This window comes from Archocentrus centrarchus, chromosome 19, assembly GCF_007364275.1.
Source record: "Archocentrus centrarchus isolate MPI-CPG fArcCen1 chromosome 19, fArcCen1, whole genome shotgun sequence".
Lineage (NCBI taxonomy): Eukaryota > Metazoa > Chordata > Actinopteri > Cichliformes > Cichlidae > Archocentrus > Archocentrus centrarchus.
The window spans coordinates 15,790,146-15,806,535 of NC_044364.1; the positions used below are offsets into that span (position 1 = coordinate 15,790,146).

Genomic DNA, 16,390 nt, shown 5'->3' on the forward strand with positions numbered 1-16,390 from the left:
GGCACCGAACGACGGCAGAGCCCACTTCAGGCTTCTTTCGTCTTTGGGTATTAAATGAGGATGATGGTCAAAGATTGTCCTGGGTGGGACTGTGAGGCATAATAAATGATTCTGGTTTACAGTACTGCTTCAAATCACATGAGATCACGTGAAAGTGACTGTCAGAAGACACAACTGCAGTGGGATGTTTATTCTGCACCCAATTACACGGCATATTCTCAAAACAAAGGCAATTTGCAATCAAGTGAAAACAAGACAAGAAACTGCATGAACAGCCAGCTCAGAAGTTAATCAAAACCGTATAGGTGAATGTGATATTTGATTACAACCACAGCAGACTGTCCAGACATGATTTCATACTCTCAACCTTCAGCAACCTTTATTAGCAATTGCATACCACAAGGGTGGCTGAGACGACCAAGTGGCAGAGCATTTAAAGGTCATTTAAACAGCAGGCGCTGCTGTTTCGAAAATGTTTCTAGAATCCATAAGGACTCTGCCCAAGTGTATTCACTTTTTTAAGCAGTTTAACCTGTCTTTATTTCAACATCTTCATCTGTGATCAGTCATTTAGTTGTTGCTCCTTTGAAGAACTTGATCCAGCAATTTCTGCAACAAGAAAAAAACAAAACAGTCAAATGTCTGACAGTCATATGACAGAACTGAAGGCTATACACAGACTACCAATCTGGTCCACACTAAAGTCCCTTAGCATGCTCCTCAAGCCTCAGATCTGAATAGTGGTCATGTCCAGAAACAGGACTGATTCCCAGTACCTGCCACCCTCTCACCTAAATTGTTAAGCTTTACAGCTCCTCTTTCAAGACCTGCTGGATCTTCTGGCATCATAGCCCTTCTTCCCTGTGTTATCTGCAACAGCAGCAGTGTGGGAGGAGCAGCTGTGTGTGTGGGCACCCACTCTGTCTGCAGGCTCGGCTGAATGGTGGCACTGCGCTGTGGATTTCGCTGCCACTGAAGGGCCTTTTGTTTCACGAGGAACACGGGCTCATACACTCAGCACAATGAGACTGTTCACAGTCTCTCTTCATAATGAGAGGCAGGGTGTGGGGTGCAGGATGAGAAAGAGAGACTACAGTTCCTCTAGTAAATCAAACTCACTTCTTTAGAGCGTCAGAATTATTGACCATAGAATGACAAAAAAAAAGAGAACACTCTCTAGCAATCGGTAAACGTTCCAATAATGCATGTGAAGTGTGTTTTTAGGATCAATTTTTCTCACATACTTGGCAGAGCTGCAAGAAAATAGAAAACTTAGGCAGCATTGCCCCCTAGTGGAGAAATAAATCCATTGTTCTGACTGCAAAGGAAAGCTGAAGCAGCCCTGCAGCAGCCTAAACAGTCAGTCTGTTGTGGCTCTTTTTTGGAGACAAGCAGAGCTGACGTTTGTGTTTGCGAACAACTTTCTACCATGCTACATGTTTGCAAACGTCTGTGAGTGCAAACAATGATTGCACTAAAAAAAATGAATAAAGATGAAAGAATGTCATCAGTTACTGTGGAGTTTTTTTGTTTGTTTTTTTAATTTGTTGTAATGTAATATTAAGCCCACAAGGGAACAGCATAAAGGCTGGCCATGTGATATGCGCCTTTACATTTTCATATAAATGAAAGAAAGAAAATTTTTTTTCTTTTTTCCAGTTAATTATAATAGATTCTGTGGCCACTTTATTCCATTATTGTCAACAAGTGCATCATTCTGAAGAGAGAAAATGCTGCATTATTAACGCAGAAACCCTTAAGTGTTTGCCATTACTGCAAAAATGTTTCACCCTTTCCGAGGTTTAATTGAGCTGTGGGGGAAAGGTGTGTTATTACTTGCTCAGTTGCCTGGGGGTCATTTACACAATTAATGTTCTGTTCAGTGTCTCAGGCAGGTAACTGCAAGACAGCCACAAGTAGCTTAGGGGTTATTTGCCTTATTCTCCATTTTTGAAGATTTGATGTCTCAGTGTATCATTTCTACCTAAATATGTGTTTGTAACAACTTCATTAAGAACTTAATGTCTGACTTCTCAGAGGAGCCCAGCGTGCTCGCTTAAATTTGGGTATAAAAACATGAATTCAGTTCAGTGAATTCATGTTTTTCAGATGTCTAAAATATTTGTGTTTTCTTGTGTTTGCGACACAGGCGGTCTAATAAATTTGTTAAGCACTGCATATGAAATATTTGACATGTTCAGGATCTTCACAAGTAACTGCTGCTCAGTCAGAATTCATAGTTTGGTTTATGACTTCGAGGATTTACCGTTTTGTAAAGCTCCGCTTGATATCTGTTGTTCAAACTGACTTCTCTCCTTTCTTCGTCTTTTTTTCTCTTGAGCTCTGCGGGCGTCCTGTATAAAAATACAGAATCCAGTTACCTGCAGTGCTTTAAAAAGCAATTTTATACCTTAAATGGAACATTTTCTAATGGGAGGATGCAGTATCAACAACTGCAGTATTGTGCAAAAATCTTCTGCCACCCCTCATTTCTTTATATTTTGCTCGGAAAATGAGAAACAGTTGCAGTGATTTATTGAAACATGCAAACATAAATGGACATACAGCATATAAAGCAAAAAACAGAGTTTGCACAATTCTAACAAGCCTGAAAGTCAATATTTGGTATGACCACCTTCATTCTTCAACACAGCCTGAAGTCTCTTAAGCAAGCTTTCTTCTAATCTCTGAAGTAGTTTTCAGGAACAATTCTCCAGGCTTCTCGAAGGACATTCAATGCTCTCCTCTGGATGTTGGCTGCCTTTTGTTCTGTTCTCTGCCAAGATGATCCCACACTGCTTAGATAATGTTGAGGTCCCGGCTCTGAGGAGGCCAATCCATGACTGATAGTGTGCCATTGTGTGTTGTTCCTATCCAGGTATGTTTTTACTGCACTAGAAGCGTGTTTGGGATCATTGCCACACTGAAAAAAGAAGCTGTTGCCAATGAAACACTTTCCAGATGGTGTTAGCATTGTGGATCAATACTGGGTACTTTTCTGTGTTCATAATTCCACCAATTTTGACAAGATTCTCAACACCACTGGCTGAAAGCCAGAGACTCCACAGGCTCCCCAGTTCAAAAGTCTCTCAAGTTTAGTCAAGTCAAGTCAAGTCAAGTTTATTTATAAAGCACATTTAAAACAACGACGTTGACCAAAGTGCTGTACAAGATCTGTAACCCCAAGGACTATACTAAATAAAAATAAAAATATATAAATAAATAAATAAAATAATAAAATAAAAATAAATAAATAAAAACATTAAGAACAATAAATAACATAAGAAAATTAAAAATTAAAACGTTTAAAACAAGTACCATAAAAATACCATAAAACAATCATCTAAAAGGAGGTAGCACTGCAGCCAAATGCCAAGGAAAAGAAATGTGTTTTTAATAGAGATTTAAATGTGTGTATCGTCTGAGCTGTGCGGATATGGAGAGGTAGATCGTTCCATAGCTTTGGTGCTGCTGCTGCAAAAGCTCCATCACCTCTCTGTTTTAGTCTAGTTTTAGGCCTCTGTAAGAGCAGCTGGTTCGATGACCTCAGAGCTCTTACAGGGGTGTGACAGTGAAGCAGCTCAGACAGATACAAAGGTGCCAGTCCGTTTAAGGCTTTAAAAGTAAGCAATAAAATCTTAAAATCGATTCTAAAACGGACAGGGAGCCAGTGAAGGGATGACAGGACTGGGGTAATGTGTTCATGCTTTTTTAAACCGGTTAAAAGACGAGCTGCCGCATTCTGGACTACCTGCAGGCGGCGCACAGATGATTGATCTATGCCAAAATACAGAGAATTACAGTAGTCCAGGCGGGAAGTAATAAAAGCATGAATAACTTTTTCCAGGTCCTGCTGCGGGAGATAAGGTTTTACCTTGGCAATGACTCTGAGTTGGTAAAAACTGATTTTGGTAACAGCACTTACTTGCTTCTCCATTTTAAAACTACTATCTAAAATGACACCCAGATTTTTCACAGCAACACGACAGTGAGGAGCCAAATGACTCGGAGTGCCAGAGGAGTAGCTTGAGGGGTCAAATTTACCAAAGCATATGACCTCGGTTTTGCTTTCATTAAGATTTAGGAAATTGTTTCTCATCCAGGACTTGATGTCACTTAGACAGTTCAGCAGGGGTTCCCATGGATCTCTGCTGTTCAGTTTGATGGGCATATACACCTGGATGTCGTCAGCAAAACAGTGGAAACAAATATTATGTTTCCTAAAAATCGACCCTAGAGGCAACATATACAATGAGAAAAGAATTGGGCCCAGAATGGACCCCTGAGGCACTCCACAAGAAAGCTTTGCTGTGGTAGAAAAACAGTTTCCTAGATGGACAGAGAAACTTCTATCAGTAAGATAAGATCTGAACCAAGTCAGAACCGTGCCTTTAATGCCAATTTCATGTTCTAGGCGGGATAGAAGGATCTCGTGGTCCACAGTGTCAAAGGCAGCTGACAGATCTAGAAGTACTAAAACTGCAGGACTACCAGAGTCCACAGTTAAAAGCAGATCGTTAAAAACTCTTAAAAGAGCCGTCTCTGTGCTGTGACGCATTCTAAAACCTGACTGAAACTTTTCCCACATTCCATGTTCACTTAAAAATGCTTGAAGTTGCTTAAAAACAACTTTTTCAAGAACCTTGGATAAAAATGGTAATTTAGAAATTGGTCTGTAATTTGAAAGAACATCAGGGTCAAGGTTCTTCTTCTTGATTAGAGGCTGTACAACTGAAGTTTAGCTCCTTGGAAACAAAATAGAAATAAATGAGGGCTGGCTCAAGACTTTTGCACAGATCTATATGTATACAGCTATGCCGGCTGGTTAATTAATGAGTGGGTTTACCAGGACAATAAGACAAGGCCTAAGGGGGAAAAAGAAAGTTGGATTTAGAGCAAAAGTCTTGACAGATGAGTAAGAACAGCATATTTTGCATGTAGATGTCACTGATAGAGGCTCTGCCTTCACATGCAGAAGTGATAGAACAGATAAATTTGCCTCAAACCAACAAGAATCTGACAGTAAGCCAAAGTAAAGATGGCGCTCACAGCTTGGATCTGGGCTGCATCTCTTTTCTAGGGATGGCTCTGTCTGTGTGTGTGAAAAGGTCACCTAGAAACACACACACACACAAGGCAAAGCATTGCAGTCAATCATTCTAACCTTTCCAGAAGTTAGAATAGCCTTAAAGCATCCTTTTTGTTTAAACATAAAAAAAAAAAAAATCATATTGCATTTGAGCATACAAGATCATCTTAAATAAGGACACGAAGCCCACCTTCTCAGTGTGTTTCTCGTGATGCTTTGCACCATCACTACTATACAAGAACTCTGAATTCTCAGAAACCATTATACCAACAAACACATTTTGCAGCTTATTTGTAATGATGTTAACAATCTTCTCGATTTCCCAGCTGTTATTGTGACATTGGTGCACCTTTCTGTTATAGCCAGTAGAGGGCAGAAAGCGCCATAAAATCTCTTGCATCTTTTAACCTTTGCTGTTTCCTGTAAAGCAATTTGTTTAGCATCTCACTTCAGGTGGCTTTTATTATATTTAGTCGCAGCTTCGCCTGGTGTTCCCATTTTTGTCTTTATTATATGTATCTGCATAAAAAAGGTAATATTGTACACCATATCAGGGCGAATTACTTTCAGATATGGGCCTGTTACGCGATCCATCTGAATATGATGCCTTATTTAAGCTTCTTTGACATTTTTTTGTACATTTTATCTATGTTGTTATCCTTATTTATTCAACTTTTCTTTGTAAATTATAGAATCTTATTGTAGTGTTTGCCAGTTGTTGTTGATTTTAGTGGATTTGAAAATGTTTAGAGGCACTGTCCCCTTTTTTCAGCTGAAAGAAAAGAAGAAATATAGCTCTACCTATCATTAGCTTTAATTTAAAAGAAAAAAAAAAGTTTTTACAAATCCACAAAAAACCAACACTGACTGACAAACACCCCCCTGGCCCTTTTTTCTAACTCTGTATGTCTGCGTGATCAGTCGTGTGGCAAAAAGCCACTGCAGCTGCACAGAGACAATGGACAGTACAGTGGCGACAAGAGGTGAGGCTGGCTGCTCGCACATTACCGTTCAGAGAGGTAGACCCGGTGCTGAGAACTCTCCTCCGCCTGACTGCCTTCTCCGACTGTGGGCCTACTGAATTTGACAGTTTCCTTCTCGCCTGCGCCTTTCGCTCCAGCTCTTGCACTCTGCCTTGGGAACGACTGATGAAGTCTGGTCTCAACCTCTGCAACGCGTGCTGCCAAAATCACAAATACATTGCTCTTCTTGACACAACATTTAAGCACAGCCCTTGCTTCAAACTCCCCACGCACCTGAGCATACAGCTATGAGGCACGCCGTGGAAAAACCCTAAAGCCAGTATAAATATGTTGTTCCTTTTTGTTGATATTAAAGGGTATTACAGTGGCTTCTTGATTTTTTTCTTTGATCTTTTATAAGGACTCATTGGCTAGTTTTGCCTTGAGACTTCTATAAAAGCAAAAAAAAAAAAATCTTAGGAACGGAAAATTACTCTTTGGTTGGTTATACTGTATTTGTGTGTACAGGTATACACATGTATAGAGTGGCATTATTTTGTCAAAGGGGTCACACAAGCTTAACTTGTCTATATGTTGTAAGTAACCTCTGGGCTTGGCATTTTTATTTGGAGAATAAAAACCAAAAGCCTTTATGTTATTGTTTTATTAGCACAGAAAATGAACTCACCTGAAGAGAAACAGTTTCAGGTGACCTTTCAGGGTCCAGACTCAGCGGAACAAATTCAGCATGAGGCCGGTTAAAGCGTCGGACTGGACTTTGATCAGGATGAGGCTTTGCACGTTCCCCCACGTCTGTCACTACCGAGGCAGAGGAAATCAAATCATTTGTGCTTTCATTTACACCTGGCTTGGCTTCACATGCCTGACTGAACTGCACAGTTCCTTATGAGAGCCACCTGGGTCTCCATCACATATTAATTACAGGCATAAACCAAATAAGCACGGTATTTAAAAGTCATGGAATTTCACCATGTTGATATTGATTCAATCAAAGGTGCAGGTCTGAAAAAAAAAAAAAAAACCTGTTCACCCAGTAACAGCTTCACTTTATTGAAATAATGATAAATGTTTTATACAGTGGGCAATTATGAGTATATTTCTGCATATATATATTGGAGGAAGAGAAATAGTGATACCAGAATTTCCCTGGGGTGATGCGGCTGAATCCTTCGCAGAGTCGCCATTTGGTTTTGTCTTCTGACTAAGTTGTCTTTGGAGTTTGATATTTGCTATGATTGCAGCTGCGTTGAGGGCAATCACTTCCTCTGGAGACTGTTGGGAGTGGGGATCTGAAATCCAAGAGGGCTTTGATGTAACCGAAGAGTGAGTCAAACACTGTCAGGGACTGTTATTGAGCTACCATTTGGCTTCAGTGCAGATTTTACCACTGTATAATATCCTCCCTCATTTGGTGGTTGACTGTATCAAACGTTGAATTTAAATTATGTTGCCTAGGGCCTTGTAATTAATTGATGACACTCTTAATGAATGTGATTAAAGAATAATTAATAATTTCACACAGAGAAAAGACATCATGAATCAAGAAACACAGTTGCTCAGCAGAAGACTCCCACATCTTATTACTTATTCACCTGATTATTCAAAAGATAGCTTCAGCTGACTCTTTTAACTGCACACTATGGAGACTTCGCTTTAAAGTCTCACATTTTGGAAAATACACTTATTTGCTTTCTTGCCAAGAATATTTGTGCATCGAATATAATGCTATAGGCAGAAGACAATTGACTGGTAATTAAGCACTTTTTTTTCTACACCTAAGTGCTTTCTATCTAACATTCACACACATTCACACACATTCACACTCCGATGAATGCATAGGAGTGCAACTTGGGGTTCAGCAACTTGCCCAAGAATACTTAGGCATGTAAACTGGAGCAGCCAGCGATCAAACCACCAACCTTTCCGATTAGTAGGTGACCTGCCTGCTCTACCTCCGGAGCTACAGCCGTCCATGTGAGGCATTAGTTTATTTTAGCTTATAAACTCAAAGCAGAGGGCAACAGCCATCCTCCTCTGAAGAGTACTTAAAGAAATTAGAAGAAAGTGCATAAGAGATTTCAGGCTGTGTAGAAGAATAAAGGTGGTCTTACCAAATATTGCTTTTTCAGATTTGTCCAGATTTGTACTGTATTTCCAAGATTGTTTGCACAAATCATTGTGCCTATTTCCCATTTTCCTAACAAAATATAAAGAAAGAGGGCAAAAAGACTATTGCACAGTACTGTAAATATGACAGAAGGTGAAAAAATGCACGTGAGGTCGACTTTAAAGTAAACAGAAAAGTTTCTAAGACTCATTTTAGGCATCCAGATGGCCGGTGAGTCCCCACACTGACTGTGTGAACAGATTTGTGTCCCCACAACCTGATTAGTGCAAAGAAACGCACACAAATACAACTGCTGCATAAGCAGGGTCTGAACGCCAAACTAGAGTCTAACACATTCTAATACCTTATTTTCACCATGTTTAGCAGCTTGTGATTTCCCTTCCTTCCCCGTGCTGCCAATGAAAAGGGGGCAGGAATAGATTATGCATGCAAAGGCATGCGTAGGAAAATGGAAAAAAAGGTGAAAATGAGAGCGCGTGTCTAGGTGCTGATGGGCGCCTTTCCGTTTAGCTGATGTTACTCGACACAGGCGAAGACATCTTCCATGAGTGACAATTGGGATGGTATCAGCAGATCAAGAAGTAAGATGAGTGCAATCTAATAATGCCTATAAAACATCAAAACGGAAAGGCTGCATCAAATCTAAGAGGGGTGTGTAATAACTTCAAGTTAGAACACACAAATGGCACAAAGGAAGTGCATATTTAGACACTGCCATGCTTTGAAAGTGGAGATCAGAAACAGAGGGAGTATGTGTGCTGACAAGAAGGCTTTCAAAGTGGGACAAGGAAACCTACCCGGGGCCTTGAAGAGAGTTAGACTGGAGGACTCTGTCTGTGTTGTAGTTTTTTGCAGTGGCAATCTTTCTTTTTCATCGCCCTTTGACTTAAGTGTGTCTGCCACAAGATGACCCGTTCCTTTCACTGCTTTTCCAGGACTGATGAAACAACTGTCAGAGTTCATAGGGTTGATACTGGTCTCTCGTGGAACCCCAAAGCTCCATTTCCTGGCAGATGGTTGTGTCACATTCGCCTTACTCATCTCAGTGTGTCCAATCACATTGCCGTACCAGCTCAGTGGTCTGTGCGGCCTGCCCGATTGCTTTCCAAGAGCCTTTGGAGAAACCTCTGAGGAAGCGGGTCCTGCTGCAGCAGGAGGGTTGGTCAGGAAAAGACTCAGTGTGGATCTGTGCCGTGAGCCATTTTTCTCTGGATCTGAAGGAAATGTATTTGGTGCTGCAGAGTTTGGGGTGGAATTCAGATGGCAATAAGAAGTCTCTTCATTATTTTGTGAATGATTTCCCTGACTCCATGTGTTGTTGCCCATATACATCCCCTCAGTATAGCTGTGTCTGTACTCTGGGTACTTGGCCCTCAGTTTGCCTGGACTGCAGCTTTCCCTGTGCTCTGTCACTTTGATGATGGTGGCCTTCCTTCTGTGCACCACTGTGTCCAGACCATTGCTTCCTGGTGGTGTCCCTGGCCTGTTTGTGTTTGGTACGGGGCTTGAAATCACTCTTTTCTCTGTCACTTTGATTATAGTGGCTTTCCGTTGCACTGTTAAATGCCTGGAGTTTGGGTCCATAGGCTGGTGGTCAAGGCTGCTCAGAGGAGAAGGAGACTCACTTGTCTGGAAAGAGTGGTTGCTGGTATCAGAGCCAGGTAGACTAGCTGTCCTGCTCACCTTTCTGGAGGAGATGGTAATGGAGGAGAAGCCAGCTTTGTTCTGAGGGATGTGCGTTGCCACAGCAGAACTTGTCTGTATGTGTGAAGTTTGTGGACTATTGTTTGTCCCGCACGGTGGGGCCATTGCAGAAGTTGTGCGATGCAGAGGAGGATGCCTTTTCATCAAAAGGGATTTCTTATTAGGGTCGGAGTCGGTCCCTGTGGGGAGCTCCTTGGACTTACTGCCTCCAGGGAAAGCTGACACCCTGCCGGTATTCCAGCCCCTCCTCAGAGCTTGCCAGCCGACAGGTCTGTCCCCTACATTTGCAGGAAAGCTACATTTTTCTGGCACCTACAGCATGTGGATAAAAGAGATTTTATGTGATAAAGAGCTTTAATTATGTATGAACTCCCAGTTCTCCCCTCCTTTTGTTGATGTCTTATGGTTAATGATTTGTCATTCATCAACACATGCTGCACATTTATCTACATTCAATTTGAACTGCGGCTTTTAAGTGGCAAATGAAGAAAACAGAACATAACCTGCCATAAAATATTGATAACATGACATCTTTCTAATCCTGCATTTCAACAACAGGTCAACTGTCTTGTCTTTCTTCAGGGCTTTGCTGTTTGTTCTTTAGTCAGATGACTCTCCCCATGCTTGACACAGTGAATGCCCCAGTAGCAATGGAAGCAGCAGCAGGCAAAGCCAGCACACAGCGTGACTTATCCCTCACAGAATAACAATGAGACTCTATCCTCACCAGAAAGCGAGAGGCGAATAGCAAAGATTCTGGTCCTTAGGCTGGAGGATTCTGATGGTGTTTATGGAGCATGGAGACACACTGATATGCCCCCTCTTTTAAACGATATGACAAATCTCCCTCATTTATCAGAGATGCATGAACTATGAAACAATAGCTTTAGCCATTTCAGTTTTCTTTTAAAGAAGCCCTCATCACTGGTTTGACCATGATTTTGCAAATCTTGCGGTTTTAAAGAACAGTTTTAATCTTGGTTTGTTAATGACATTGTTGCGTCATCTCTCTTCTGTAGTTTGTTCTTTTGTCCTCTATGTTTTGTCTCTTCCTGCACTTTCTGCAGGTACCACTGGATCCTGTTATGGGCCTAAACAATCTGTTGAGTGTTTCTACATATCGCCACCTTCCTAAAAATAATGGCGTGTCATTTTTTGACAAAAAAATTATTAAAAAAACTTTTTTTTTTGGCCTAAATTGTCATATTTTCTGTATTTTGTTCCATTTTTTTGTGTTTTCCAAAAAACCTGAAAGAACGACTTAGGCCATTACTTTAAGAGGGTGTCGATATATTTTTGTTGTGTCTCTAAGCATTTCTTTTTTGTCCTTGCTTTCCCCTCACTCCAGCCAGTCACAGTGGATGACACCTTACCAGACAACAGGTTTAGCAGCAACTTCTGGCTAAAAGGAAATTTGTTTTTTACCTCACTGTCACCAAGTGCTTTCTCATAGGGGCTTGCTGGATCACAGGGCTATTATCTATAATGCTGCGGAGCTTTTACCTGACTCAAAATGACCATATTATTGCACTTTATGACTGTAAGGAACTGAAATACAAAACAATTTACCAAAAAGAAAAATTTTGTAGCATAACTATATAGAACCATCGAGCAAAGACGTCACTTCATGCCACTGACTCTTATCTTTGTCTTGATCAAGTGCGATACTATTTGTAGACTGCAACCTGCTTCTTTTTTTCCCTCCTGCTGCCATTTGTTTATCTTTTTAAGCTTAAATTCAATAATTTATCCCTTGACATCCTTTAAGATTCTATCATCTGGTTTCTCCTACCATTCGAAAAACATGCTAGGTTAATGCTGCTTATGTCAGCCCAGGACACTCTTGCAAAAGAGATTCTTAATCTCAAGAGTTTAAATAAAGATTTTAAAAAAATATGACGCTTATTTTGGAATTGAGACTTGATTTGTATAAATCAGGGTCACAATGTATAGGAGTCAAGGAGGAAAGCAAGATAAAAGCCAACTTATAAAACTTTTCATACATATGAAGATATAGACTGTACATTTAGTAGCAAATATAGGCTGTTTTCAAAACAGTGGTGTTTCACTGTATTAGGTGCTCAGTTTGACAGAGTGTCGTACCCAGCCAAGACTGAAACACAAAATCTATCATGACTAGAAATTGGAGAGTCTGGTCTAAACAACAGTAAGCATAATAAAATAGCAATTAAATTGAATTATACAGAAAGATATAGCTTGCATCTCCAACTTCATATCCTACCTTTGTAAAGTTGGCTCCTAATGTATGCTGCACTTTATGTTCCAAAGCCTGTCATGAGTTACCTGTTTAATAATAGGAGCGTCTGGATCAGGTGCCTGCCACATCTTCACACCCAGAGCACCGGGACTGGCGGGCCTTCTCTGCAGCTCTCCATCTATGTATCAAGGCAAAACAAATGATTGCCTATCACAGCCTCCACAACACATGCTCTCTCGCCCTCTCTCTCTGTTTTTCACACATACAAACATGCAAGTCTCTGACTGTAGAGCAATGTTGACACTGTCAATAATTGACACTGACACAGCAAAGTGAACCCAGACTCACTTCTCTCCTTTCCCAGGAGACACAACAACTTGACTGGTCTGCCTCTCAGCCCCCCCCCCCCCCCCCCCCCCCCCCCCCCTCCGACTGCCGCCCTAACTGCTTGCCTGGCTGCATTTCCACCTGCTGCTGTTACCATGGTAACATGCTCTCACTTTGGAATAACCCTTGAATGCTGTGCGTATAATCTGTATTGGGTTTCTACTTTTTTTTTTCGGTTTAAGGAAGAAAACGAGAGAGAGCAGGTGAAAACTGCCGAGCTTTGCAAACAAGATTAGAGCTAAAGAAAAAGACCCAAAAAGGGTCTTCCCTGAGATCATAGAGGACTCTGGGCCTTCGAACCCCTCCTTTCACCTGCAGTTATCATCATACAGCCTTTTTCTTTCTGTAGAAAGCCCCCACCCCTCACCCCAAAAAAGCTACTCTCATTACCTCCACTAGCTGAGCTCAAATCACCGTTTCCCCAAATCAACAGCTGACCTTAATATCCCAGAGGAAAATAAAGAAGCAAGGCCATATGGCAAATACCCATCTGAAGTCCCCACCCACCCAATTTATTCGTCATCCTCATGAGTTTTATCTAAAAAAAAAAGCAAATGTGAGCTGGGTGAAAATTAGCCACCCCTCCGTCCTGACACGAAGGCCCTTGAAGCGCAAGATCCAATTTTTATTATCATTTGCTCATTAACACCAGACCATTTCAAGTTTGTTAAATGTGACTTTTATGGAGGCAGAGAGCACTAAATGTCTGCAATGAAACCTCAGCTCTGATTAAAACTATTTCTGCAAGGGTTGTTAGCAACAACCAGAAAGAGAGGGGGAAAAAAAAAATAATGAGAAATAAATTTGCTAGCTGCAGTGCAGCTGAGTTGATTCTTTTTGGAATAATTGTGATTTAAAATTCACTTGGTTTCAGACGTGAAATTGTGGATTAAAATCCACTGGCGGCTGAGCAGAAATGACTAGCATTAAAACAAATTTGAATGCAGACGTGCATAGAGATTGTTGCTTCCTGTTTCCAACTCACTGATGGTGATCGCTGATGAGTTGAGCCATGGCAATGTTGTGCATCTGACTCCTGTTTATTATTTTGGTCAGAACAAATGCATTTAGGAACTATTTGAGTGAGAGATCTTTTTCATTGTTCTAAGAACACCTCTGGAAAAGCTATGTGTAAAACATCATTATTCTAGAATAAGTAGGATTTATGCCACCATATCTATACATCTATCATGCTACCACAGTCTGTATGGTTTATCTGGGACTTTATATGATGTTAATGAGATCTATTTAGCTTTAAAAATACACATATTTATCAAATGAATAGATTGCTTAGACTTCTGTGAGCAGTCTGAGCCTTGTCAGGATAATCTATGTACAAACAAGGACAAGGTTGAAAGATCAAACCTCAGATCAAACCCGGATGGTGCTTCACTGCCACTTCTCCCGCATTTCTCAGTCTTATCTTTCTGCCTCTTGTTTCCATCCCAGCCCGACCTCTTTTTCACCAGCTTTCCAGGTCTAAATATTTCCTTTTACTTTTGCCTGCAATACTGCCAGGATACCACGGCACAGCAGTCAGAACTAGTTGTTCTTGAAATTGACTTTGTTTTAGAGGATGTCGTTTAAAGTGATCATCCCAGTCAGTCAGTGTGGAATATTTGAAAGAGTACAGGGGCAACACTGCTGCAAGGAGCCGATTAGAGGCAGGTAAACTGTGTGGCAAGTCAGCCTTGAAATAAGCTCTTGTTCTCCCTCTGGCTAACCCTATGGCCATATTTGTTATAGCATTAATTAAGCACAAAACATCTTCTTTTCTTTTTTTTTTTGGTGAATGACAATTAGCCTACTTTTTACATTTTTAAAAAAATTTTATTTTATGTTTGATTTTCAGGTATGATGCTTACATAATGCATGGATTTTCCTAACTGTATTTTTGTTGTCTTACAAGGACTTTATTTTATTACATTCAGCCAAAAAAAAAAAGAGCTGTGATACAAGTGGCAAATTGTGCGCATACCCTGTGCCTTGGGCGTTGCGTGATTCTTCTGAAATGTTGGAGTAATGGGTTGTTTCAGTTTCACCTGGAAAAAGAAAAAAGAGTGAGGGGAACGATTTCACAAAATTGCATTGCTATTAACTGTCTTTAGGAGAACTGGGGTTTTTTTTGTCTGTGCTCAAAAATGTTAGTGTTTGATACATTTTAGAGAGTTAAAATAAAAAAATAAAATAATAAATAGCTTAATTTTTTCAGACAGGAATCACTAGGGATCTCCTTCATGCATCAGTTCAGTCAGGTCACGACAGCACTTAGCAATTCAAAGCCATATTATCACTTCACTGGGTAATGCTCCTATTGAATTATCTCTGTACCTTGACTTGCCTCTCTCTTTGGGCACAGAGCACATACAGTAGCTCCAAATGCATTGTAAACCTTTTGAGAATGCACTGAGTTCCTGCAAAGTAAGCTGTTTTCAAAGGCTACCAGAGTGCTGCCTTCTTCCTAGGTAACAGAGACTTGACTACAAATGGCTCTCTGTGGCACTCTGTGTGTGTTTTACTCTGCAGTGACTGGCACAAAGCGCTGTCACTTCCATTGCAAAAATATTTAGCTTTAGACTTCCTGAGCACACACTGCCTCACTAACATGTAAGAATCACACAATTCAAGAGGATGCCGAATCCAAGTTGAGTCTTTGCCGGTGCCTGTTTAAAAATGGTGTTATCCTAACCGGTTTTTCAGAAAGGTGGAAAGAGTAACTGTTCCAGTTCTCTAAATTCTTCAGTTCTCACTCATTTAAATGTAAATGAAAGAATTCCATGAAATATTCTGTTGCCAAACTTTCAGAAGATATAGGGTTAAGGCTTTGTTATTTGTACCAGGTGTTATGTGTCTTACATGTCCAGCAGCATGGTCCAAAGGTTGGTTTTGGTTGCAAGTGTCAGCCACCATCATCACTCTTCTTTGGATTGGCAGCCATCCAGTTTTGACTGGAGAAAGATAACTAAGTTGAGCTTGTTCCTTCTTTGGAGCCTGCATGATATGAGCTCTCTCCCAGCTTCCTCTGCGCTCTGGAGGTGAAAAAACCCCAGTTTGGAGGGACTCCTGGCTGCCCAGTGAACTGTCACATAGGCTTGAACTGCCGCATGAGGATGAGACCCCGCTGAATAAGGGGACGCCCATGTGTCTCCAAGCACGTCCAGTTGGCTCTTTGTTGAGAACAGGCATGGATGTTGTTCGATCATTGAACACTTGAGCCTGATTATGAGCTGGGCCTCTAAGTTTGCTCTGCATAGCCTGCAGGTGCTCTAGCCAGCTGTCCAGCTGGCCACCTTCAATGGCGCTCTGGGGCCGACGCGCACGTGGTGGATGAGAAACAGTGGGCAAACCCTCCCCTTCTGACATCAAGCTCTCCCAGTAGGACTCATCTCCTGATCTCCTCCAGCTTGGAGTCCTCCTTTGTTGAGCAGCTGGCCTGCGGAGAGTCATCCCTCTAGAGCTTAGGTAACCACTCACAGCTCTCAAGTTTCAGCCCTTTAATAAAAGCCTTTTACTGTGGAGGTATTAATGAGAAACTTCTGGCTCAACCTGACTTCTTGACAAGAGGCATGCCAGAAATGCACTGCAAGGAATTAGCAGCTACAGTAATGATCGAGGTCATCTTTGTTACAGATCCTGTTTTGACAACATATGAGAACATAGTTCAGAATTAGAGTTTGGGTCATATTATTGTAGATTATAAAACTCACAACAATTATGCTGATGTTACTTACCAGTTACTGATAAACAGTCCTTTTCCACTTGAGTCAAATTCTCCTCCCTCTTTAGTGTTTAGGAAGTAAACACTGTCTTTCTTGATATAAAGTAGGTGCTACTGGGTCCTGTCTCCAGCCAAGCATGTAGCAATGTGAGGGATGGTTTGG

The 16,390-nt window shown here is 41.1% G+C and overlaps 1 protein-coding gene across 2 annotated transcripts; it reads right to left on the reverse strand.

The window, feature by feature from the left end:
* Positions 1-76: 76 nt before the first annotated feature.
* Positions 77-16,372, reverse strand: c19h10orf90 (chromosome 19 C10orf90 homolog). 2 transcript variants are annotated; one of them, XM_030755544.1, is made up of 11 exons: positions 16,241-16,372; positions 15,366-16,142; positions 14,488-14,551; positions 12,209-12,300; positions 8,998-10,216; positions 7,209-7,361; positions 6,740-6,870; positions 6,098-6,269; positions 5,050-5,113; positions 2,267-2,354; positions 77-609 (listed from the first exon to the last, which is right to left on the reverse strand). In XM_030755544.1, exons 2-11 carry the CDS (start codon positions 15,954-15,956, stop codon positions 571-573), a joined length of 2,613 nt encoding a protein of 870 aa, XP_030611404.1. In that variant the 5' UTR covers positions 15,957-16,142; positions 16,241-16,372; the 3' UTR covers positions 77-570. The 2 variants fall into 2 exon arrangements, with proteins under 2 accessions (XP_030611404.1, XP_030611405.1); XM_030755545.1 differs by lacking the exon at positions 5,050-5,113.
* Positions 16,373-16,390: the final 18 nt, after the last annotated feature.

Excerpts from the sequence above, each read along its gene's own strand:
- c19h10orf90 (XM_030755544.1), bottom strand. The coding sequence starts at position 15,956 with ATGACTCTCCGCAGGCCAGCTGCTCAACAAAGGAGGACTCCAAGCTGG. Across the intron at positions 6,871-7,208 it reads ATCACCCCAGGGAAATTCTG|TGACAGACGTGGGGGAACGT; the intron begins GTATCACTATTT and ends CTGCCTCGGTAG. Across the intron at positions 610-2,266 it reads AAGCGGAGCTTTACAAAACG|AAATTGCTGGATCAAGTTCT; the intron begins GTAAATCCTCGA and ends TTCTTGTTGCAG.